This window comes from Phocoena sinus, chromosome 20 (genome assembly GCF_008692025.1).
Source record: "Phocoena sinus isolate mPhoSin1 chromosome 20, mPhoSin1.pri, whole genome shotgun sequence".
In the NCBI taxonomy this organism is placed as follows: domain Eukaryota; kingdom Metazoa; phylum Chordata; class Mammalia; order Artiodactyla; family Phocoenidae; genus Phocoena; species Phocoena sinus.
Window position 1 is genome coordinate 36,800,925 of NC_045782.1, and position 25,412 is coordinate 36,826,336.

General features: G+C 54.4%; 2 protein-coding genes and 1 non-coding gene across 4 annotated transcripts in view; 1 reads left to right on the forward strand and 2 right to left on the reverse strand.

Annotated features, from left to right (window-relative positions):
- Positions 1 to 15,662, reverse strand: GPR179 (G protein-coupled receptor 179). The gene is made up of 11 exons (XM_032617117.1): positions 14,869 to 15,662; positions 13,437 to 13,545; positions 11,747 to 11,834; positions 11,069 to 11,304; positions 10,200 to 10,268; positions 9,704 to 9,813; positions 9,177 to 9,415; positions 8,860 to 8,998; positions 8,107 to 8,212; positions 7,152 to 7,298; positions 1 to 5,678 (listed from the first exon to the last, which is right to left on the reverse strand). Exons 1-11 carry the CDS (start codon positions 15,660 to 15,662, stop codon positions 591 to 593), a joined length of 7,125 nt encoding a protein of 2,374 aa, XP_032473008.1. The 3' UTR covers positions 1 to 590.
- A 758-nt stretch (positions 15,663 to 16,420) lies between these two features.
- Positions 16,421 to 16,493, reverse strand: TRNAE-CUC. Its single transcript has one exon. It is a non-coding gene; the product is annotated as a tRNA-Glu (tRNA).
- A 5,171-nt stretch (positions 16,494 to 21,664) lies between these two features.
- The window catches only part of SOCS7 (suppressor of cytokine signaling 7), a 33,496-nt gene continuing 29,748 nt past the window's right edge, over positions 21,665 to 25,412 (forward strand). Inside the window, exon 1 of one of the 2 annotated variants that reach the window (XM_032617119.1) lies at positions 21,665 to 22,756. In XM_032617119.1, the coding sequence (XP_032473010.1) occupies positions 21,792 to 22,756 (965 nt within the window). In that variant the 5' untranslated portion in view covers positions 21,665 to 21,791. The remainder of the gene's footprint in view (positions 22,757 to 25,412) is intronic. The other variant, XM_032617118.1, reaches the window with a different exon arrangement.

Here is a 25,412-nt window from a genome sequence, read left to right on the forward strand (position 1 = left end):
CCAAAGTCAAAATGACAGGATCTTTGAGGCATTTCAGGCACCTCTTTTGAGCCATTTAAGTTTTCCCCCTGATTTAGCTTTGAACTTGAATAAGTGGCTTCTAAGCTTCCTGTGGTGACCTTCCTCAGCCCCTATGTTGCCAATGCCTTGCGTGGTTTAGTTTCTTCCCAAAAAATGTCCTTTGTAGACTTCACAGAAGAATGGGTCTCCTTTTGAGAAAATGTGGGCTGGGCACAGCTGACTTCCCTTTATCACTAACATTGGCTTTACAAGTGAGTGTCCTGTCACAGACAGCTTGTGTTGAGTATTCTAGCTGGATGGGAGGATTCATTAGAAGTAGAAGGTCCGGCCCTTGTTCTCTGGAGCAGGAAGAAGAGTTGGAAGTAAAGAGGGGATGGGATTAACTTCTGCGGTCCGAGCTAAACCCTTTTTGTACAATTCGTCTTGGAATGAGTTGACTTCTGGCCACCTTGGAGAGAGAAAGTGGCCAAGTGTGTTTGATTCCATTTTTTGGGAACACCTAGGATTTGGAAAGGACCTTGGCTTCTAAAAGATAGCCACCCAATGTTTCACCTCACCTGATGGAGTTGTTACTCGTAGTCCCAAGGATAGACAGTTGGAGGGGTGAGTTCTTCGTGTTGAGCTTTAGAAGCCACTTCTCCTTGGTCTTCGGTTAAGGAGGAAGACTCCTGAGCCTTAGCTTCCTGGAGACTTGGCTCTGGGACTAAGCTGGTCCTCGGCCCAAGTTCTGAAGGTACTTGGAGTTCCCTGACACCTTCCGGAGTAAAAGTACTGGCTGGCTTTCTCACTTCGGGGCAGGGGCTTTTGCTTTCTGGAAGGAAGCCACCCAGAGGTCTGTGGACTAAAAGGCATGGTGGGTTCTCAGGGGCTGTGGGGCAGAGTTTTTCTGTCTGAGTTTCTGTTAAAGCCAGGAGGCCAGATTCGTCAGATGGGGCTCCAGTTACCTCCCAAAGACATATATCGATGTCTGCCATGGTCCCCTTTATTTCCTTTCCTTCTGGATCTGTGACTTCCCATTGACACCGCTCTGCCATCCTGCTCCCCATACTGCTTGCTCTGTGGGGACCGACTTTGGGTTCGTCCATGTCTGGAGCATCTGGCTCGGGGGAGAGCCCTTCTGACCTTGTGCCTTCCCAAGGACAGACCGTCTCTCGCTCTCTGTTGACTTTTACTTCTTCTGAAAAGTGTTCTTCAGTCCCTCCAGATCCTGCCTTTTGCAGGAACATCTCTCCTTGCCCTTGAGATTCTCTGTCCAACTCTTGTTCCAGTCCCCCTTTCTCTGCTGCTCCTTGACTCACCTCCCAAGGGCAGATTTCTGTTTTCTTATCAGAGGGAGCCTCTTCTGCTTCCCATGGACACACTTCTGCTACTCTGGCCCCCACGCTGCCTGCTGCCTCGGAACTTTCTTTGCTTCTGTCAGAAGCTTGTGGAGCTGGTTGTGGAGACAGACCCCCACAATCTTGACTCTCCTGGGGACACACAGCCTCCTGTTTCCCATCTGCACTCTCTGAGTTTGCCTGAACAGCCACAACTTTGTGCTCTGGTTTTTCTGGGGCTTTCTCCTTCTCCTCTTGAGGCTCCCCTTCATCCTGTCTTGACACCCCTTCCTCAGGGATTCTTTCAGTCACCTCCCAGGGACAGGTCTCAGCTTTGGCGCCGCTGTCAGGTTTGGGAGCATCCATGGCAGGAGCATCCCACAGGCAGACCTCAGCAAGCCTGCCCCCAACGCTGAGCAGTGTCTGAGCACCAGCTTTAGGTTGGTCAGAGCAGTGACTGTCTGGGTGGGAGAAAGAGCCCGCCGGGGCCACGCTCTCCTGTAGACAGATAGGTTGTAGCTCATTGCTTGCTTTCTCCCCATCTTCAGCAGTGACTTCTGCTTTTTCTGGGAAGGAGCCCATCTTTGGGTCTTGTGTCAGGTCCCCTTTCTGTGCTGCTTCATCACTCACTTCCAAGGAGTGCCCCTCTGCCACTCTGCTACTCCCGCTGCTGGACGAGTCTGAGACCTCGGCCTGAGCAGAGGGTGTCCTCAACGCCTTCTCCCAAGGACACGTAGCTTCCTGCTCTTGACTCAGTTTTGTCTCCCATTTTGATATGTCTTCTCCCAGGGAGGTGAGTCTCCCCTTTTCTAGAGTTTTCTCCATCTGCCCCATAGAATCAGTCCCCATCTCTTGTTCCGATTCCTTCCTGGGGGCTCCTTCATCCACCTCCCAGGGACAGATCTTGGCTTTTTCACTGGTAGGCGCTCCCTCTGCTTCCCAGGGACACACCTCAGCTGGCCTGCGCCCCACATGGTCCAATACCTGGAGCCCAGCTTTTGGTCTGTCGGTGCCCAGAGTGCCTGAATGCCGAGAGGAGCCCCCTGGATCCAAGCTCTCCCAGGGGCAGGCCACCTCCCGCTCCCAGGCCTGCCTCTCTGGCTTCTTTGGAGCAGTGACAGCTGTCTCTTCAGGTCCAGAGTCTGCAGAAGCCCTTCCTGTATCATTTGGAAATTGCCTAATGGCCTCAATTCCCAAAGCCCTTTTCTCCCCTGCTCCAGCACTCACCTCCCAGGGACAGATCTCTGCCTTCTCAGCAGGCAGGATTTCCTCTGCATCCCAGGGACAGATCTCAGCAGTTTTGCTTCCCGTACTGCCTGACACCTGGAAAGTGGCTTTGGGTCTATCTATGTCTCGAGGACCAGGTTGTGGGGAGAAGGTGCCAGGGTCCACCCTCTCCCAGGGACAGACTGCTTCCTGCTTTTGCATCTGTCCCTCAGGCTTTTCCCAAGTTGTGCTATCTTTGATTCCTGATGTTCCAGGCATCTTCTCCTTGTCCTTTTGAGGTTCTCCTTTTGGTGCCTGTCCCGATATCCAGTCCTCTGTCGTTCTTTCATTCACCTCCCAGGGACAGATCTCTGCCTTGGCAGGTGTTGCTTCCTTTGCCTCTGACCTGAGATCTTCCCGTGGACATACCTGCGCTGCTCTGCTTCCTCCCTTGCTGAGGAGTTGGCCACCAGCTTTGGATGAGGAGTTTTCTAGATGTGGGCTGGAGTGCCCAGGGGTTGTGCTCTCCCAGGGACACACGGACTCCTGCTGTTGACTACATTTCTGCACTGCTTTCCCAGTTTGTTCCCACGTCTCTCCAAAGCTCCCTTTTCTGGAGGTTTTTCCCTTTTCCTGGAGAGATTCTCCACCTGTCCTCTGACTCATCATTTCCTTCCCTACTACCTCATCACCCAGCTCCCAGGGACAAATCTCTGCTTTCCTGATAGCAGGAGCATCTCCTGCCTCCCATGGACACGCCTCAGTGACGCTACTGCCCAGACTCCCCGAGCACCCGGAGGTTCCCGGGGCCTGAGTAGAGACTGCTGAGGGGCCCCGGAAATCTGTCCTTTCCCACTGACAAAGAGATTCCAACCCTTCACCCAGTTTCTGTTCTTCCAAGAAGATTGCTTTCTTGGGAGTTTTCTGCTTTGCCTGGGGGAGCTTCTTTACTCCCTCCTGGGACGGTTTCTCATTCTCTCCTCCTTCACTTGCCTCCCAGGGACAGAGCCCTGCCTTGGTGATGTCAGATGTACAAGCTCCTGGGCCAGCGGCTTCCCACGGTCGTGTCTCTACCTCTCTAGGCTCCACACTGCCCACTGTCTCAGACCTGCCCTTGGTTCTGTCAGAGTCCTGAGGGGCTGACCGAGGGGATAGACCCCCAGGGTCGGCACTCTCCCAGGGACACACTGCCTCCTGTCCCCTGACCAGTCTCTCTGGCTTTTTCTGAGCAAGGGCAACCACATCTTTGGGTTCTGATTTTTCTGAGGCTTTCCCCCTCTCATCTTGGGAGGCATCTAGATCTTGCCTCAGTGCCGCCTCCTCAGGGACTCCACTCACCTCCCAGGGGCAGATTTCGGCCTTGTTGCTACTGTCAGGCTGATACGTTTCTGACTCAGTGACTTCCCAGGGGCATACATCTATCACCCTCTGGTCAGCACTGCCCAGGGGCTGGAGGCCAGCTTTGGGCAGTTCCCGCCACCCCGCAAGGGCTTCTTTTGCTTGCTTAAGATTTATGTCCCTAACTGTGCCCTGCCTGACTTGCCTCAGTGTGGCAGGCCCTGTTTGACCTGCTCTCACAACCTTCCCCTCCCCTAGACCCTGGGATGGCCTCCTGCCTCTGTCTGCTTGTTTCCTGCTGCCCTCCTGGTGACAGACTTGGAGCATTCTGCTTGTGTGAGCGTTCTGTTGGTTCTGGAGGGACTCCTCGTCATCACAGGGGGCAAGCGCGGCCTGCTTACTCACCGCCTTGGGGCGGCCTGACCTGGGAGATCTGGGACATGCCCCCACACCCTCTCCCAAAGCTTGGCCCTTCTCTTCCTTCTCAGGACATCCTTCCCCGCTCTCCTTCTCTCTGTATGTGCTCCGAGAACGGGTCAGAGCTTTGATAGCCAGTCCCAGACTACGCATGGAACCCTGCTGAACAGGGGTCTTGAGGCTGTGGGATTTAGATTTAGAGAAGACCTTGGGCCTATCCTCATCCTCATCAGCTTCCCCCTGGAGACACCTGTCCTCCGTGTCCATCCCATTCTCCCCAGCCCCCCTCTTCTCTACTGCTATAGAGAGGGCCCTCCAGAGCCTGGCCCGACCTGGGGCGGGAGAGTGGTTGCCTCGCTCTGGCCCCGAGGGGCCTTCCTGAGCCACATTTTCTTTCTTCGATGGCAGTTCTGCATTCTCCCAGGGGCAGATGTAGGTGAGTAGGCTGGGGCTTTGTGGGGGTACTGGGATGGGTGCCAGGGCAGGGGCGGGAGCTGGCAGCAGAGCCAGAGATAAGGTGGAGGTGGGAGACAGCATCCCTGGCTCCCCCAGGCCCACCCCGGACGTGGCCATGATGGGTGTGGAGCTCTGGTGCTGGATGGGCGGGTGGGGCAGCCTTCTCACGGCCTCCTCGTGCAGCTTTCTGGAGGCGTGGGAGCTGTCCACGCTGCTCCTCTTGGCCGGGGAAGGTGGGGCCGACAGGGTAGTCGCTCGGGCTCGCTCCAGCCTCCAGGCCGAGGGCCTCCGTACCGGGCTGGCCAGGGCGGCCTCTGCCTTCCTTCTCTCCTCCCGTTCCCTCGCCCGCTGGTAGGTCTCCTCCAGGTAGGCCTGGCTGGCCTCGAGCAGGGCCTTTTCCCTGGAGCCAGCCACGACGCTCAGCGACTTGTGCAGCGAGGCGGGCCGGGCGCGGGGCAGCCGCTCTCCCACCGTCAGATTGTGGGCGCTGGCCGACCTGAAGCTCAGCGCGGGCGACTCGCGGCTCTCCGATTGCGGGCCCTTCCCGGCCAGCTTCCTCCTCAGCAGCGAGTCGAGCAGAGGCGGGTACTGCTCCCCGCGGGGAGCGCGGCCCTGCTCGCAGGTGCTACGGGACTTGCGCAGACCCGGCGGCGCGGCGGGCTCCCGGAGGCTGGCGCTGGGCAGCCTGGCGCTGAGCAGCCGGCGGCGGGAGGAGCCCCCGGACAGGCTGCCGCGGGCCGGGGAGCCCGAGTCCCGGGAGTGCTGGCGGGTCAGGGCCTCGGGGAACTCGGCCAGGTACTTCATGAAGGAGCGGCCCAGGGCCTGGCGCCAGCTGCCTCGCTTTTTGCGCAGGTGCGGGTTGTTAGCGGCCATTTCCTTGGTCTTGTGGACCTCGAGCTGGGCGTAGAGCTTCTTCAGCTCGTCCTGGGGGCGGGGGGACCGGGGGTGCAGAGCTGGCGGTGAGGGCCAAGCTCTCCATCCCCTGGCGGCGCTGCTCTGCCCCTCAGCCCTTGCTCAGACCATTTTCTCTGGAGGATCTCTCTCCCACCAAGCTGTGTCTCTTCCCAGCTTTTAAAACTCAGATTTCACCTCTCCGTCCTGCAGCGCCAACAACCTAGTTCCCGAGCCCGACCCGCTTAGCTCCGAGGCCTCAGCGCACCACTGACTCCTCTGGGCACTGTGGTCTGGTGGGAAGTCTCCAGCTTGGGAGACAGGAAACCTGGGTTTGAGGCTGCTGACCCATCGTGTGCCTCCAGGCTATTTTCTTGCCCTCTCTGAGCCTCTGCTTCAATAAAGTAAGGAAAACTGGCTGCCTAGTGTTCACTTCCTTCAGGGGATTGTATGAGATTGGTGGTGGGACCAGTGGGCATGAAAACTGCCATATTCAGGTGTAAGTGACGGAATGGGGCTTTGAAAGTCTTTTGTACTTCGGATCTCTCCCCGCAGCCAGCATAGGGGAGGTACATGGGCTGCTGCTCCCCATACTGGAGGGTCAAGGATGGTGTCTCTGTGGCAGTGTGCCTCCACTCTTTGGCCTGCCTGCTGGATTGGGGTCTCAGTTCAGCCTATCCCCAAGGGGGCAGGCGGCAGGGCAGGCAGAGCTCAGAGGATGAGGAGGATACGGGGGAAAGAGAGGCAAAGGCAGGTGAGACAAGGAAGGAATTGGGGGATGTAAACAAGTCAGCTGTGGAGGGGGCCCCAGGGGAGGTGGAGGGATGGACAAAATGGCTTCCTGGGACTGTTCCCACATGCAGGTTCTATAAGACAATGGGCTTTACCGCCAGGTCTCTTTATTTCCCACTCTCTGAGCCTCTCATTAGGGTTTCTGTGACTATAATGATATTCTTAAGCAGAAAAATAAGGTAAGGATGCTCTCCTGATGTAAGACTCAGGAAGAACTTCCTTTCTCTAACACTGCTGGGTCCAGGGAAAGGGGACCCTGGTGTGGAAATGCCTGGTAGCCACTCACTGCCTGAATTACCCTCCCAGCCCCAATGGCCCTAGGGCCACTAACTGCCTGGTATGTTGGGGACTGAGGGGCTTCTTAGGCTGCCCCTCATGGTGGCCCTGCTGAGTGGGAGTGGAGGACACAGGAGACACAGGCGATTTGAGCTCCACTCATGGTTCTGCCTCTACCTTGCCAAGTGGGCCTCAGGAATCTGGGTTCTGGGGTTTTGCAGGGTGGGGGCGGTCTATCCACTGTGTGGCCTCCTTTGAGTAGAGTCAGGGGAAGCAGCTTAGGGCAGTGGTGGAGAAGAGAGGGAGCCGGGTCTTAGAGGAAAAGCTATGGGGAGGAGAGGGGACCTGCAGTGGCACACAGCCCGGGTGGCAGGGCAGCTGTGCCCCCTGCCCAGTCCTTAAGTAGCATCAAGAGGAGGTGGGGAGGGCAGCACCTACCCGAATGTCTCCAGGGTCCAGGCTGTGCTCGCTCCAGGCTGAGGCAATGCTGCTGTTCAGGTAGGAGCCTGAGCGCTGCAGGTCCAGCTCGTCCTCGTACACCTCATCCAAGATCTCCTCTCGGGGAGGAGCCCCTGGCTTCCGGAACTGGCCATGGTGGTGGGCATGATCGGGAAAAAGACTCACCTTGGCTCCCTGCCCCGTGGCATATGTATTTACTCCATAAATCTTCACCCCCTCTCTGATTCTGGGGGTCCAAGGAGTATTGTTCCCTCTCCTTCCTGATTTTCTCTAGCTCAGAGACCAGGGGTCTCAATGCCCTGCCCCCACAATTCCTAGCCATGTCCTTCAGCTACCCGCCCCTCACCTATCTTTCTGTAACTGCTTCTGAGTTGATTTTCAGAGTCTCCCAACCTTCCTGTTGTATTACAAGGACTCCCTTCAGCTCTAGCTCTTTTTTTTTTAAACCCCAAGTGTTTTTTTATTATTATTTTTAAATTATTGATTTATTTATTGGCTGTGTTGGGTCTTCATTGCTGCGTGTGGGCTTTCTCTAGTTGCGGAGAGCGGGTGCTACTCTTCGTTGCGGTGCGTGGGCTTCTCAGAGCGCAGTCTCAGTAGTTGTGGCACACGGGCTTAGTTGCTCCGCGGCATGTGGGATCCTCTGGGACCAGGGCTCAAACCCGTGTCCCCTGCATTGGCAGGCGGGTTCTTAACCACTGTGCCACCAGGGAAGTCCCAGCTCTAGCTGTTATTTCCCTTGCCTAGGGATTGGAGACGGTGATTCCTTCTGTGACTCCTAAGTGGGCTCCTTGCTTAAGGGCCCAAATCCCTCAGGGCCCAGGGTGTCATTCTCACCCTGGCCTGGAGAGGGTACTATGGGCATAGCAGCTCCACAGTGCCCCTGGCAAAGGGGCTGCGTCTCCCTCACCTTGAGACCAGGGGAAGACCTCACCTTAGGGATGAAGATCAGAGCCAGTGTGGCGGTGACTGTGCTGTGGGTGTGAAAGAAGAAGAGGAGGAGCGTCCAGTCTGGGTGCAGGGAGGGAACCAGTACAAACCTGAGGGTGAGGTGGGAAGGAGATGGTTAGCTACAGGTGGGAGTGGCCTCTTTCCTCTCACCTGTTTCAGTGGCTGTCCTCCCCAGCCCCCGCCCTGATCTCCTGGAGGTGCTCTGTGCAGTGAGGAGGGCACTCTTCCTTCTTCCTGCCCTCCCACCTCAGGGCTCACGTTAACCTCCACCTCTGAGAAGCCCTCCCAGACTACTCCAGCTTGCCTTCTCCGGCTGCTTATAGCACTTAACTCTGTTATGGACCACCCTGTGGGTTGATTCTACCTTTACCACAGGGCCAGATCCTTGTGGACACTCATAGCAGGCCCGCTGCAAGGACAGTTGGGGTGTGAGGGGGAAGAAGGCAGTGAGAATGGAGCCTGTATGTGGAGGAGAGTCGGCGGGGGGGAGGCGTGTGGAATGGGAGAGGAGTTAGGAGTGGAGCCTGCTTCCTCTTCTCGGGTGTTGGGTGAGACATGGGTTACAGGAAGGGTATCTGTGGGGTAGGGAGAGAGCTACAGGTGGGGGCCCTCCTCCTCCTTGCTGAGGCGTAGTCGGTGTTGCGAGGAGGGCTGTGGGGTGGGGGTACCCTCACCTGGGAGAGGTGAGGAGTGTTATTGGGTGGGAGCCGTGGTGGGTAGGCGGGCCCGTCCTCACCTGGCTGCGTGGAAGGCAGCAGAAAGCAGCAGCTCATTATGCAGGGCGATGCCCATGTACCGCGGCTCATGCAAGGCTGAGGGAACAGCCCGGGTGGCGTAGCAGAGGAAGCTGCCCCAGCACAGGGGCAGCATCTCAGCTGCGGGGAAATAAGGAGAGCCGGGTACCACCTCAGCAGCCATGCACCCCTTTCTCTGTAGGCCGTGCTGGGGGGACCCCGGTCCAGGGGTCCAGGGGTCCAGGTACAAGGCAGGAGGACCCCTGGAGGTACAGGGAGGGGGACCAGAGTGAGGCTGGGCTCAGTGGAAGCAGCTCACCCACAACCATGATGTAGTCCCAGCGGTCGTGGTGGCAGAGGTAGAAGTGGCGGCCTGTGTGGGTGTGGCCTCGCGCCACCAGGGACGCGTGCTGACTGCCTTGCTCCAGGATCCCCGCTGTCCATACAGCCAGGAAGCCCAGCACCAGCAGCAGAAGCAGCCCCAGACGCTGCAGCAGCCGCCCGCTGCTCAGGTGGGGGCCCCGCTGGGCCGTTCGAGACAGAAACAGCTGGAGCACTCTACAAGGGTCAGAGTGTGGCTGGTGGATGCAGGGAGGGGAGATGCCCCTGGCCATTGCTTCCCTCCCCGCCGCACATCCCTGTCCTCCCATCCCTTCCATGGTTCACCGCCTCCTCTGACCCCCAAAAAAGTTACATGGAGGGGAGGGCCATAGTGATGGGAGCAGGCCTTGGGGGCACAGAGGAGTAGAGCTGGTAGGGGTCTGGCTGTGAAGAACTTCATTCCATAAATGAGCTGGGGTAGCCGGGAGTGAGCAGCGTGAGAGCAAGCTCTGCCCCAGACCCTACCTATAAAGCTTGAGTATAATAGTGCCGTAGACAGTGGCAAAACCCAGCAACCGGACCCAGCGGAGGGCGATGCAGCGGAATACACTGGGCTTGAAGTACAGGATGAAGACCTGGTGGGGAAGGGGCAAAAACAGTTGCTCTCCGCTGCACTTCCACTGTGTGCCAGGCCCATGCTAAACACATTGCGGATCCTCCTAACCGCCTTTCCATAGAGGCATCATCACCTCCGTTCTGCAAAGGAGTAGCTTTGTTATCAGAGAGGTTAGGTAACTTGTCCTAAGTCACACAGCAGGTCATAGAGCTCCTTTTAAGCCTGGCTGTTTGGTTCCAGAGCTCACTAGACCAGCCTGTCATTTGTGGGTATGAGTTGGAGGATTTTGAGGTCTCTGAATCCCCCCAACAGGGCAGAGAGGAAGGATTCTGGGGCTTGGAGGGTACCAGGTTGGGACTATGGGGGATCCTGGGAGGTGGGGTCAGCCTCTGGCCACAGACTCACAGGGAAGTAGAGCAGCAGGGATCCAAAAAGGATGGTTTCCAGCAGTACCACTCCAGATGCCCGGATCCTCTGTGAACCCAGGAAAGAGAGAAGTATGTAAGCAGGGCAGCAAGAGGACAGAGCCTGGAGGATGGTACAGGAGGGTCTCAGGCCTGTTTGAGGGGTCACCCCATGGCCCTGAAGCTAAAGCTTTACCCTGTAACATTAGCTCTGCCCTCTCCATCCACAGCCACTCTCACCACAGGCTCTTAGCTCCACTGGCACTAAGCCTGGCTAAGGCAAAGGTTTCATATAGCTCCTGCCACCGCAGGCCCATGCCCCTCCCATTCCCAGCCTGGGCCTTGCTGCAGACCTGGGCTAGAATCAGAGGTTGCTGGAGCTAGAAGGGATCTCAGGCTTTCCTCCAAGCTTTGGGTCAGACTGCCTCCTTGTCTAGAAAGTCGCTTCTCTGTCAATTGACCGTCAACTTTGGCTCAAATGTCATGTTCTCCGGAAAGTCTTCCCACGCCATCTCAGGCAGGGTGACTGGGTCCCCTCTCTGAGCTGCCACAGCAACTGACACCTCTATCCTGGCCCCTGTTTTGCTGTGCTGTCATTTTATTTACATGTCTGAGGGGGCAGATCACTTCCCCTAGTGCCTACACCGTGTTTTGAATCAAGCCCAGTGCCTTCATTGAGCAGGTGAGGAAACAGGTCTAAGATGGTGAGGTCACTCGCCTCATGTCACATAGTGAGTTAGATTAAGAATCAGGGCCAGAACTCATTTCTCTCAAGTTCTGGTCTCAGGTAGTCTGTGGTCTCCGGTTGATGCTAGAGACTCAGGATGGGTAGGACACGTGTGTAGAAGAGAGATGTGGGGCCTTCCTCGCCTTGGTCTGGCGGCAGCGATAGGAGACCAGCATGCTCAGGAAGACGGCCAGCATGCAGCACGTCTGAGAGGCCAGCACCACTGCCCGCAGCACGGGGGCTTCCTCCACCAGGCACGGTGTGGCGTCCAGGCAGCTGGAGCAGCCCTCAGCACACGGTTGGCACCGCAGCAGCCTCCCGGAGCTGCCTTGAGGGGACCCGAATTGCCCGGTAGGCTGGGCAGCACCCTCCCCTGAGCCTGTAAAGAACAGGAAGTGTGCAGGGAGAGGGGCATGGCTGGGACAACCTGAGACCCCGGCCTTCTCTCCCGATGGTCACCACAGCTCTCCCCCTGCCCTCTTATGGTCTGTGGCCCCTGGGGTAGCGTCAGGATGGGTAGGAATGAAGAAGTGGGTACTTTCAGGGGAAGGCAGGGTTACAGGAAGAGGCGATGCCAGGCTAGGACTCACTGCGAGGTCAGCTTGCATCAGACTGGCATGTTATAAGCTCATTCTCGGAAGGAACAGACACCCCCAAATTGGACCCTGTGCCTGCCTCTCCTGCTTCTCTCCACATTCTTCCCTTGCTCCATGAGTTTTCTCCCAGTGTCTCACCCCAACCTGCCTTTCTTCCCCAGATGCCCCCCCTCCAATCAGCCCAGCCTGTAAAACGCCTTCCTGGCATTCCGCATAGTTACATACCCCCGGAGCTGCTTGTCCCATAGAAGCCGGGTAGGCAGCGGCAGAGGTAGTGGCCAAGGACAAAGCCCTGACTCTCCAGGGGGACACACTGTGGGGATGACAAACACAATCGGTATTTATATGAGGCTTTCCCTCCTGGGAAGAGATGGAGGGTGCATTTACCTTCCTATCCACGGCCCCTGGGTCTACACCGGGGAGCCCCACCAGAAAGCCACCCCAGCCCTTGGGAAGCCTTCCATCCCTGGAAACCCTACTCTGCCCCCACCATTGCCTCTCTTCTCAAAGAGACCTCCAAGCAAAGAGTATGGAGATGGATCACCACCCTTTTATTCAGACTGGCCCTGACAGGAGTTTCACAGGTCCCATTTCCCAGTGCCCAGCTAATGCTAGAGCAAGGTGCTGGGGAGGTGGAAGCAGGGAGAAATCTGAGCTCAACCACACCTGTGTGCCTACATCCTGCTTCAAGGGTCCCCATCAGCCTCCCTCTTTGGCACACAGGTGGGTTGAAAAGGCCCCCATGGAGGAGCAGCTTCCTCCATCAGGGCCATCTGGCTTTGGCGCAGGACTGCTCTCCCCAGCCCTAATGCCAGGCTAATGCCAGGCTGGTGGGATGCCAAGGCCAGCTCTTTATTCCACCTCCACCCATTGATGTTTGCCCAGCAGGGGACAGAGCAGACCTCAGAGCCAGGCAGGGAAGATGAGCCCTTGGATGAGGTCAGACCTACTGTAGGGAGTGGCTGGGAACAGACAGCAGTGGGGCAAAGGAAGGAAGATTACATATCCAGCCCCTAGAAGGTGCTTCTGAAATCGTGGCCCAGCTTCCCCTCTTACTCAGACCACTGGAAAACGTTCTGTTCCTGCCATAGACAAATGCATACCCAGAGACACGAATGTGGCTGTGTTTAAAGGTGCACTGGACAATGGGAGCCCTTATCCATCCCTGGACTGATAGCTCCAAACACATGAGCCCTGAAGAGCAACAGATGCCCAAACCCACCACACCTCCCAGCAGGCTGCAGAGCTCCCCTTGGCTTTGGTTCAGCTCAGGAACAAGCATGCAGTCAGCGTAACTGTGGAGCGGATTAGTTCACTGACCTGCCAGTTTCCCGGTACTGGGCTTGCAGGATTATCAACCATTGCTTTCCATTATCCAGATTCTCCTGCATCCACGGCTTTGATTTTGCCAGCATCTCACCTGGGTTCCATCACCTTTACCGGTCCCAGAGCTCTTCAAGTTCCTTCTCTGGTTAGTCTCCTCCTACACCCCAACCAGCAATTCTACTTATTTCAACAACCACCCAACAGAGCATCCTTTGTGGGTCAGAAGGAGCCCAGAGCTCTGTTGACATGGAGAATGTGATTCAGGAGAAGGAAAGGGGACAATTAATAGAGGCTCAGGAGGCGGTCCTGGGAAGGGATCCTGGAGCACCTAGTACCAGAAGGGAGAGCAGACAGGGAAGCACACTGAGAATGCAAAGGAATGAAGGTGGCTGTCTCGGGTGGGGGATGGGGCTAGGCTGTATGTGTCCTCACTCTTAAAAAGCCTGGTATCTCATCTCTATCTATCTTATCAGTAGGGACTTCCTTGAAGCCGGAGAGGGTGGTGTGCCTTTGTCAGCAGCTCCTGATGGCAGTGATGGGAAAGGGGAGGGAGGCAGGACACCAGAACCCCCACCCTCTGTATCCTTACCTGGGTGCTGTTGAGATCACACAGGTGTGTGTTAGAGTACCAGCCTGGGCCGCTGGCACACTGATTGATGTCCACACTCTGAAGATCTACGTCCATCTGCACCTGCCCCCTAAGGCAGTGAATTGGCAGTTAGGGGTACAGTGAAGGACGCCAAGGTGGACATGTGTCCTTGGACCCCAGACTATGAGGCAATGCAAGCTCTACAAACTTTAGCACAGTGGCTGCAGGGTGCCAGGAGAGAGGGCACACACGCACGCCATTTCTCCAGTGCTATTAACCCTCGCTGTCTCTGCAGCAACAATCCTCCTCCCCCTAGGTTTTTCCCTGCCCCCACCCCCCCATCCCTCAGGTTTTCAACATCCTAGCATTTCTTGATTTCTATCAATGGGAAAGGGACGTGGTGAGACATACAGGAGCTGCGGCTCTGATGATCTTTCTGAAAGGGATATTCACACTTCCCCACTGCATGTATACACACACACACACACACGCACGCACGCACGCACACACGCGCGCGCGCAAAGTGCAGCTATTAACCACCCCCTCACTCTGCCCAAACCAGGTCTGAATTGATCACAGCAAAGGAGATATGGAATAGAGGGGCCCAGAGTCAGAGCTGCCTGGCCCAAGGGCTCTCAACCCCTGCTCTGGGCTGAATGGGGAGAGAGCTGGCAAGGAGCCAGGCTGCCTGTGGCCAGGAGAGGAACTCTGCCGGGGACAATGAATGGGGACACAGAGCTGGGAAAACAACGTTGATTGTTGAATGCCTTGCGGTACACTATCCGTCTGCTCCCTCCTTCCCATCATGGCTCCCAATCACCTCTTTACTCCAGCTGAGGGAGGCAGTCAGTTATTTGAGGAGTATCACAGGCTATTGAGGTCAGGACTTGATATAAGAATATAGCCATTGGGAGTGACCCTGGGGATCTGGCCAACTCCTGGGCAGAAAAGGCAATGGTGCCAAGCCTCCCCGCAAGTGTTCTCCTTCCTTTGCAGAAGCCTCCTTTTACAGCTCTAGATTGCTAGGGAGCAGCGAATTTCACGCCCGAAGCGCCCATCTGACTCCTCTGAGAAGCCAGTGCATGGATTGTCACTGTCTCCCGCACCAAGCCCTCTCCTGCCTTGTACCCACTACTCAGACCTGGAGGCCAGGACCTATGCCCAGCTATGTCCACACATCTGTACACACACACGTGTATACCTACTTGTAAATGGAGTGATTTATATGTAGTACATACACACACCTGTATATGTTAACACACAGTTACAGATTCCCAGGGTCAACTGCAGATATACACAGCTGAATGCAAGTACACACATCTGTGTCCCCCACACATGTGCATACCAAATGGCCTATGCACAGCTGGCTGGACTTGGGCCCCCCACCCCACAAATCCACAACAGTGTCAAACCCTGCACAAAAACCACTCACCTGATCTCCGGGCTGAGGTCTGGCTTGAGTCCATAGAAGGCCGCTGAGAGTGTGATAAGCCAGCCCGGACGGAGCCGGCCCTCCTGGCATTCCAGGAAGGGAGGAGACAGCCTCACGTGCTGCAAGTCCCCCACATATCCATCCCCCTGTGGCCACTTGGGGCTGCCAAGGCTTCCTAGGTCGTTGGTCAGCACCCGCTTCTGCAGGTCAGGGGTGTCTAGGGCCCCGGTTGGGCTCTCCTTCTGCATCCTGCTCCCGGACAAGTCCTGAAGGATGGTCTCCTCCCCCATCCGGGTGGCCTGCAGGGCCAGCTGCAGGTGGCTGGCCCCCAGTGGAGGGTTAAAGGTCAGCAAAGCCCGGTATGCCCTTGGGTCCCCCTCGGCCACGCTGCGGACCAGTGCCTGGTACCACTCCACATCCTCCTCCACACTGGACTCCCGGATGTCGTTGGCTTGTAGCAGCATGTTGAGGAAATTGGCAGCCTGCGTAAGGGTGCCCGCTGGCCTCCAGAGGACTGGGGGGAGCCCTGGTCTGGCTCCTGCCCCATGGGCTTCATAGCGCTCACTGCAATTAGCCCCCAACAGCTGTTGGGCATCTCCAGAGTAGAGAAAAGCTAGGGCTGCCTCAGCCCCCTCCGGGGACACCCACATGGGTACAGATCCTGGCTTGACTTGGGAGGACAGCGCGGGAAGAGAGCGGAGGAGCCTTGGACCCCCCAGAGCCCAGCCACAGAGGAAAGAGCAGCTCAGCAGCCCCCACACAGGAGGAGGCATGACCACTGCCCTGGTGCCCATCCTTGGGGCAGCTCTCAGGGACCCTGGGGTCCAGGCTGCCGGGGGTATTGGAGGTTCAGGAGATCCCAGGCAGAGGCTGGCCGCAGTCTGGGGCTGCCTGCTTGCACGCCTCCGATCCTTGCTTTCTCTCTTCCTCTCTTCCTCTCTCTCATGCTCAGGCTGTCTTACTTGTTTTTTTCTTCTCTTTAACGTCATCAGCTGGCTTCTGGACGTAGGCACGAGGGCTCTGTTCCCTGCTCTCTCAGTGTGGCCCCCCATCGCAAACCCTTTTAATCCTGGCACACCACTCTTCCCTCCCCCTCTTATCCAATATCTAGGCTCCCTCCCCTCACTCCCCGCCCTACATCTGCTCCAGGGAGAGATAGAAGGGACCAGCCGTTCTCTCTCTTCCTCCCTCCCTCCCTCTGCCCTTTGCTCCATTAGGAGAGATGGGCAAATCCGGGACGGGGCGCCATAGCAACCGCAGATGAGCCTGTGCCCCTCTCTCCACCCCTCTGCTCCACTCAGCCTCCGGGCAGCAATTTCGACGGCCACGCCACGATAAAGGGCCAAGCTGCAGCTCCTGGCAATCTGCTCTAGCTGCCTGTACCCCCCACACCATGCTGCTGAGCTGGAATTTGAGATTGGGGTTGGCAAGGGGTGGGCAAGAGAGCCCAATAAGTATAGGTTTTAAAAAAATATATATTTATGTATTTATCTGGCTGCGCCGGGTCTTAGCTGCGGCATGCAGCCTCTTGGTTGCGGCACGTGGGGTCAAATTCCCTGACCAGGGATTGAACCCAGGACCCCTGCATGGAGAGTGCAGAGTCTTAACCACTGGACCACCAGGGAAGTCCCAAAAGAGCCCAATAGAACCATAATTGATATTTGTACAGACTGTGGCAGTTTACAGAGAGGTTTTCATGTGCGTTATCTCAGTGACTCTTCCCCAACCCACCTATGCTGAATATTCTTATCCCCATTTCACAGATGCAGACAGTGAGGCTCAGAGACTCACCCAAGATCACACAGCTGCTTCATTTGAGTTGAGACTCAAACCCAGAGCTCTGATTCCCCTACACTGCCCCCTCAAACCCCCACCATCACCCTGTTATTCATCCTTAGAGACCTCAAGAAGACCTAACTATAGCCCAGAGAGGTGAAAAGACTTCCCTAGGACCACACTGTTGCTCTTGACAGAGCAGGAGCCTCCACCAGGTCTCCACCTCCCCAGCCAGGGAAGCCCGCCTTCTCCTGCATCACAGAGTTAACCACTGCCCAGAGTAAGGGGGTCATGGTGGGGAGGGGGGAAGAGAATGAACAGTTTTGCTTCTGCTTCTTCCACCTTCATTTTGTCATTCTAAGCCCTGTCTTCTTCCTTTCTTCATGAAAACCATGGCTAACCTCTCTTGCTCTTCCAGGTCTTCTTACCCCTCACATCCTTCCCTCTGTCGGACACAATAACTGGAAAGCTCAGAGTTAGCACTGTCTGAGGCAGCCTCCTCGGATCCAGAAGGGTGTGGATTCTTGAAGTCAGCCACGGAACAAAGCCCCTGCCTTCCTCTCCCTCCCTCTTCCACCACTTTCCCATTGCTGATCGCTAGCCCAGTGATTTGGTCCCATGTGCATGTGCTATCTGTTAGTTTCTCTCCTTCTCACTTTGCCCCCATCCTCGCTTCTTAAACCTCTGATGTCCCAGATCTCTGAGTTTATGTAGGGAGGGCTGGGTGGTGGTGGCTAAAAACTGCTCTTGCTTTACTGGTGGCCTCTGCAAGCAATAGTTCTGCTTTGGAACCTTCACTGGGAATGTAAGGGGTGGAGGAAGAGATGGGGGCTAGAGGACAAACCTCCACAGAATCCCTATGATGTCAGAACTAAGAGTGCCTATATCCCAGACATTTCTCTAATAGAGAAGGAAATGAAGACTAAAACCAAATGTCAGCTAAGTGACCTCCTCAAGGCCACAAAGCCAGCGAGTGGTCTGGGGTCAGACCTCTATCACACATCCACACATCCATTGCCTCTCTGATTCCTGTGTGCCAACAGAAAGGGGGATGGTAGGGGGTGGAGTGGGGTGAGCAAGTGTTCCGTTCCACGTTCTTGGTATTATTACTGGTTACTGTTAGTCCAGGGCCAACAGAACACCTTGGGTGAAGACATAATAGTCAGTTGTTTTTTCCCCCAAGAAGCTTTTCATAATAATAACTTATGTTTGAATAGTGCTGTAGCATTTGTGTGTAAGTTTTCATTTAATCCCTACAACAGCTCTATCAAGGGGGGATTATTATTGACCTATTTTTACAAATGAAACACAGGTTCAAAGATGTTTAATTATTTGCTCTTGGTAATATGTCCAGGAAATGGCATGACTAGGACTCAAAACTAGATGGCAAGCTCTAGAGGGGCAGAGACCATGCCTGTCTCATTCATCACTGAAGCCTAGCCCATTGCTGAACGATTGAGTGAACTCAAGACTGGTTTAGATTCTCTGAATTGCTCTTTGCAAACCTTTTAAACTAGGGTTCTACCACTGCAGGGACCACTTATATAGCCCTCGGGAAACAGGTATATGTAGACGTAAAACCTACCCAACAAATCCAGCTCATACAAGGATACACTTCCTTTGCTTGGAGCTTAATTTTCAATACTTTTTCCAGGAACTACAGGTCTGGACATTTAAGGAAATGGAGAAAGGCAGCATTCCTTGCTCTGCCTTAGGAAGAGCCTGTGTGTGTTCCCCTGTGCCTCTGTGTGCTCAGGGCAGGTGGAGATTCCCCAGGTGGCAGACATGGTCGGCCTCCCTCTGGGGCCAGGAAAGTAGCTGGACAGCAGAGGGCGCTGTGGAGCTTACAGACCTCGCATTCGTGGGGGTAACCTGTTCTGGAGCCAGAGTTTTCCAGAGACAGCCAGGATCTTGGGTGGTCTTCTTAGGCCTCCGGTGTGCTATGGTCCTATAGCAATTTCTCTTCTTTTCTCCAGAAACCTAAGTAACACCTAAAAGGTATTGGAGAGAGGGTAGAAAATATAATCTTTGGAGTCAGAGCTGGTTTTGAATTCCACTTCACCTTTTTGAACTGTATGACCTTAGGTAAGTAACTCTTCAGTTTTTTCATGGGCAAGGGAGGTTATTAATTCTGTTGTGCAGAATTAGAGATGAATTTGTATCAGGAGCTTCTTACAAGCATGGAACAATCGTTCCATGCTTATGTATCAAGGGCCTACTCCATGCCAGGCAGTCCTTGGCATTGGAGAGTCCACGATGGGCGAAAAGCAGACGAGGCCCCTGCCCTCACAGAGCTAACAGCTTAATAGGGAAGACAGACTTTAATCAAATAACCTCGCAGATAGATAACAAATCACACCTGGGCAATTAAGTGCAACAAAGGAGTGGTCTTGGAGCTCAGTGAGGAGGAAGTACCCAGGCAGGGAGATTTCCCTGACGTAGAGAGAAGTTTAATTTGAAGGATGAGTAGGAGTTTATGAAGCAAAAAGGGAGGGAAAAAGCCTTTAAAGAAAAGGGAATCGCTTATGCAATGGCCCTGTTTTTGAGCCTGACACAGGGCTAGTGGAACAGCAGGGCAGAGAAAACAAGGTGGAGCCTGGTGGGAGATGAGACCAGAGAGGCGGGGGTCTGATGACACAGGACCCCATAGGCCTCCTTAAGGAGTTTTGTCTTTAGCCTAAGAACAGTGGGAAACCATGAAGGGTTATAATCACAGGCTATTGGTGAATATTCATTTTAAAAGGTTCTCTCTGGGGACTTCCCTGGTGGTCCAGTGGCTAAGACTCCGTGCTCCCAATGCAGGGGGCCCGAGTTCGATCCTTGGTCAGGGAACTGGATCCCATATGATGCAGCTAGGAGTTCACATGCCTGTGGCTAAGGATCCCACATGCTGCAACTAAGACCTGATGCAGCTAAATAAGTAAATATTTTTTGAAAAGTTCTCTCTGGCTGTAGAACTCATAGCAGACCCTGGATCATCTTCCCCTAAATGCACCTTCAGGTACTAAAGTTGCTAAGTTCTGCTGGCTGATCCTTCCTCCTTATCCTTTGCATTCCTCAACATCTCTTCATGGGAAGATTGCAATGGTTTCCTAACTGGTCTCCCTGCCTCCAGTCACACCTCCTCTACACAAGCTTGAACTTACTTGACCTTCACAACATTCCTGCAAGTAAGCAAAGCAGCAATCCTTATCCCTATTTTGCAGATGAGAAAACTGAGGTCTAGTGGTACTGTGGAACTGGCTCATACAGGCTTGTGAAAGCCAACTGTTAAAATTTCAGAAATTTTGGGACTTCCCTGGCGGTCCAGTGGTTAAGACTTTGCACTCCCACTGCAGGGGGCGTGGAATAAGTTTTGCAAGCCAGTTGGTTTTTTGGGGTTTTTTTTGGCTTGAACCCCGGCCTTCAGCAGTGAGAGCACAGAGTCCTAACTACTGGACTGCCAGGGAATTCCCTACAAGCCAGTTGCTAAACACAGCCAACTGTTAAAAATTATACAAACAGGGCTTCCCTGGTGGCGCAGTGGTTGAGAGCCTGCCTGCTAATGCAGGGACACGGGTTTGAGCCCTGGTCTGGGAAGATCCCACATACCGTGGAGCAACTAGGCCCGTGAGCCACAACTACTGAGCCTGTGCGTCTGGAGCCTGTGCCCCGCAAAAAGAGAGGCCGCGATAGTGAGAGGCCCGCGCAATGCGATGAAGAGTAGCCCCCACTTGCCACAACTAGAGAAAGCCCTCGCACAGAAACGAAGACCCAATACAGCAAAATAAATAAATAAATTAATAAACTCCTACCCCCAACATGTTCTTTAAAAAAAAAAAAAAAAAATTATACAAACATTAAATATATTAAAAACAAAGGTAATACATTCTCAAAACTCATCACTTCCTAATAATTTTACTATTATTATTTACCTGTGCTCTTGAGGTTATTTGTGTTATTGTATCTGCTACATAATAGTATGAAACTACTGCATAATATAGTATGCTCTATGTTCAGTAAAGTCAAGATGGTAGATTGAAATCAGCCTTTGTGGGAGGATTTACACCAGAGAAATCGGCAGACGATACGAATAGGGACTTGATTGTTTTGTCGATAATCTAGATTTAAGAAAGTGATGAGAAAATGTAAATAATTCAGATTTTAAGTGAATGTGTTATGTTTGTAGCCATTACATTCTGTATTGCACAAAACTTGAGGAAATATTCTTTCAGTATTTGAAAATTGTTAAAGAAGTCGCTCCCATAATTGACAGGTAAGACGTCTTGTTTATTCACTTTCCTCTTACATTGACACAGAGGACATCAACCAACATCCATGTCGCGATTACATTCCCCGGTCAACTGAAACCACGGGTTGGCTACCCATACAGCAGTTGGGCAAAAATCAGTGAAAGCATTGTTAGAATAAATTAGTTATAAGGAATCTGCAAATGTACACTATTATTTGTAAATTCTGTGCTACACATCCTTATGTACCTATATATGTGCATACATTCCCCTTTTCTCCCGACAGTCGGCTGTTCAACATTTATCAGCACAGCATTGGGTCTAGAACATGTTATTCATGTGTCATTCCATAAATATTCACTGGATGCCAAGGCGGGGATACAGTTAGTCAATGAACAAACGACTTGGCCACTGTCAAACATCGCAAGCGGCATAGGCGGGACCAGAGCCAAAGGTACTGTCCTCCCAAGGCCAGCAGCTCTCTCCCAGGACTAGACCAAGCTTTCCAGGGCCACCCCACCTTATCCCGAAGGGTGGCTTCGGCCAGAGGGCCCGGGAAGTGAAAAACCAGGGTCGGGGTACCGAACTAAGGGCTAGGCGAGAAGCAGCTCACGGCCAATAGCGGCCCGGGCTCCGCGTAACGTCACTTTTCGGAGAGGCCGGCGCGAGCACGACCAGGGGAGAAGGCGCGGCCACCATCACCCGGAAGTGACGCATTGGGGGCGGTGCTCGGCGGCGCCGCGCAGGGTGGGCTCGCGCTGGGCTCCGCGCGCCCCCCGCCCCCTCTATGAGGCAAAGGCCGCGGCGGCCGTTAGCACTGTCGTTCCGGGGGCCGCGGCGGGCGGGGCTCCGGAGGGGCCCGGCCTAGTCCCCACCCCAGCCCGGCTCCCAGCCGCCCGCCCTCCCTCCCTCTCCCCGATGCAGGGGGCCGAGCTCCGCGATGGTGAGGCGGCGGCGGCGGCCGCTTCGTACCGCGTCCTGAGCCGCCTGCTCGGCTATGGAGAGGCGGCCCCCGAGCCAGGCCCGCCGCCGCCGCCTCCGGGCCATGGCCCCGCGCCGCCACCCTTCCTCGCGCGGCCGGGCCCGCGGGGCTCCCGGCCGCCTCAGCTGATGGTGTTCCGCAACGTGGGTCGGCCGCCGGAGGAGGAGGACGCGGAGGCGGCCCGGGAGCCGGGACCCTCGGAACTGCTGTGTCCTCGGCACCGCTGTGCCCTGGACCCCAAGGCCCTGCCGCCGGGGTTGGCGCTCGAGCGGACCTGGGGCCCGGCGGCTGGACTAGAGGCGCAGTTGGCGGCTCTGGGGCTCGGGCAGCCTGCGGGGCCGGGGGTCAAGACGGTCGGCGGGGGTTGCTGCCCGTGCCCGTGCCCCCCGCAGCCGCCCCCTCCGCAGCCCCAGCCGCCTGCTGCCGCCCCGCAGGCCGGGGAGGACCCCACGGAAACGAGCGACGCGCTGCTGGTCCTGGAAGGCTTGGAGTCGGAGGCCGAGAGCCTGGAGACTAACAGCTGCTCGGAAGAGGAGCTCAGCAGCCCGGGCCGCGGAGGAGGAGGGGGCGGCCGGCTTCTTCTGCAGCCCCCGGGCCCTGAGTTACCCCCGGTGCCCTTCCTGGTGCAGGACTTGGTCCCTCCAGGGCGCTTGAGTAGAGGGGAGCAGCAGCAACCTCCCCCACCCCCGCCTCCTCCTGGGCCCCTCCGGCCGCTCGCGGGCCCTTCTCGGAAGAGCTCCCTCAAAGTCCGCCTCAGTCGCCTCTTCCGCACGAAGAGCTGCAACGGTGGCTCCGGCGGTGGGGATGGGGCCGGCAAGAGGCCTTCCGGAGAGCTGGGTGCTTCGGCTGCGAGCCTGACAGACGTGGGAGGCTTTGCGGGCCGGGAGCTGGACGCGGGGAGGTGAGACCGGCTGGGGGGCGGTGGGGCTGGCTGACCGACTTCCTTTTCTTGTTTCATTTCCCTTTTATTCTACTGCTAACACGATCCTGACAATTCTTAAGGTATGGTCTTCATAAGGAGGCGGAGACTTGGGGTGAAAGGTGGTGACATTGCCCATTAGGTTAGAGCTGATTGTGGGAGCAGCCTTCACTCTTAAGAATTCACTCCCGCGGTGACACTTATCAGCTGGTTAGCATCTCTCTAGTTGGGCGATGATTCCAAACCATCCCCCCGCACGCCCACCCTGTCCCAGCTTTTCAAGTTTTTCCAAGGTGTCTGTCTACCATTACTCCTGGCAGGGGGCTTGATGGAAAGGTGTAGCCTTTGGGGCAAAAAGTTGGTGTTGTATCTGACCACCTTGCTTATTCTTTCTGTGTACCAGCACCCCCTTCACATTCACGCGTGCAGGTGATGTGACAGACTTGTGTAGTTGTAGGCCAGCAGTCAGTTCGGCATCTCTGGTTCAAAGTTTTAATGTTTTCTTGGTTGGTTTCTTAGATATACTTGGTATCTCAAGCCTGTATGCTGACCACTGTGAGAATAGAAAATAGCCTTGCTCTCAAACCCACATGAGAAGTCTAAGTATGAGGTATACTCATGTACGTTAGTACATGAGTTCTAGCCCAATTGATGAAAATTCCAAACTTAGACATTTTTTTCCTGCATTTCTGAAGGGTGGACGGCTCTCAGATATCCAGTGTTAGATTTGTACATTGGTTTAGAAAAGCTGTCAACTTTTGTGTCAATGAAATGAGACTTCCCTTGTGGTAACTGCCATTGTGGTTTGCACTGTTGAGTGGGTTCTTAGAAAGATTGGAATTGGTTTTGATGCAGCTCATGTGATGGATTCATGAGATGCACTGGCAGCCACAACCCAAGGCTGAAAAACATTGAGAACTACTGTTCACCAGAATCACGTGGGGAGCTTTGGGAAATGATCAGAGGGCCAAGACTGAATTTTTAAAAAGCTCCCTAGTCGGTCCTAAGGTGTGATCTGGACTGGAAACCACTCATCCTTTCAAAGGAACTTGTACTTCAAGAGGAAAGTGTGGGGTCAATTTTTTTGTTTGTTTGTTTCTTTTTGTTTTTGCCATGTGGCACGGGGGAATCTCAGTTCCCTGACCAGGGATGGAACCTGTGCCCCCTGCAGTGGAAGCGCAGAGTCCTAACCCCTGGACCGCCAGGGAATTCCCTTGGTCAGTTTGACTTTGTTGCCTTTTCTGAACAGCTGGGCCGGGGGCTTATCTTGGGGATCAGACCAAACCCAGACTTCCTGAGGAAGTCAGTAGGTTGATGTGTGTTGCCCCTTCAGGTAGATGTATGTTTCCACATTTGCCTCCCAATGAACTCACGCTGGGAGTTCAGGTCTGGAACAGTGTGGCTGTTGAAGCAGCTATTTCGTGGTAGGCTCTGCGTTCGATGCTCCATGTAACCAGTGTAGATGAAATTTTCATCAGCTGGGGGGAGGGCAGGATTGAAGCTGTGGGTAATGACATAGGATAGATTGCTGGTTTTCTTGTGGTTTATCTTGCCTTTGTTCCATATTGACCAGGACTTGGTCTGAGATTCCAGAGACGCCAAATAGGAGGTGTGGCGTGAAATTAGCTGCTACGTCTAATAGATTAGGAGGAGGAAAAGGCATATAACATTGTACGGTTTTTTGCATTTGGAAGCAGAATTTAATGGCCATTGGCTGCTCTGTGACCAACCCTCACACTAAGCACAATACAGATTTCTACTGCAGAGCAAATTGGGCTGTAGCTCTGCAAAGAAGCTTAGTTCAGGGCACTGGAGAATTACATTTTTTGGTCCAAGAGCTTTTTCTGATGAATTGGAGAAGAGCTAGGTATTCATGTATGAACGTTTGGTTGACTGCTGTTAGGAGGCAGCATGTTGTACAGGGAATGTGAACATTTAGATTCCATGTAGGACTCCAGCATCAGCTGTGGGTTGCGGGCCAATTTTGTCTTCTTCATACTTCCCCCGTTTTTTAATCTGTAAAATGGGAGTGATTCCTGTCTTGTTCCTGTCCTTATAGGAATAGAGTGAAGACAAGAGAAATTGAGATGGAATATTTTGTGCTTTTGGAGGAGAAGTAGTAAGATTGAACTGGTGATTTTTTTTTTTTTAGTGCTTAGGATTTGGTGCTGTTAGATTTTCTTGTTAGCTTCTCCACAGCTTACTATGTGCCAGTCTTGCTGGCAGCCTCGCAGCTGTGAGAAGCTTGATAAGTCTGGCCAGGGTAGTTGTGATTTCTATGGATCTGCACCTCCTTAGTAAGTCCGCCCTGTTGGGAGGAAGGATAAGTTTGGATTTTTAGCTTGTGCTCTTGTTTTGATTGGTAGGACCTGGAAGCTATGAGAAATGTCAGTCTTTTGCCAGAAGGTATATGCCTGCCTTCTTATTGTTGGAGTTAATTACGAGTCTCTGCAGTCTTTGCTGTATAATTTGGGGCTTTTACAGTAACCTCTGGGCATGATTCTCTTTGCTCTTCTCAGCATTTACCTTCCCCACAGCTATTACTAGAAAGTACCTCCTACAATCATTTTTTAATTTAATTTAATTAATTTATTTTTTGGCCATGCCGCACGGCATGTGGGATCTTAGTTCCCTCACC

Coding starts and splice junctions, on each gene's coding strand:
- GPR179 (XM_032617117.1), bottom strand. CDS start 15,662: ATGGGCACCAGGGCAGTGGTCATGCCTCCTCCTGTGTGGGGGCTGCTG. Junction 13,546..14,868: donor GACCTCAGCCCGGAGATCAG/GTGAGTGGTTTT, acceptor TCACTGCCTTAG/GGGGCAGGTGCAGATGGACG. Junction 9,416..9,703: donor ATTATACTCAAGCTTTATAG/GTAGGGTCTGGG, acceptor TGACCCTTGTAG/AGTGCTCCAGCTGTTTCTGT.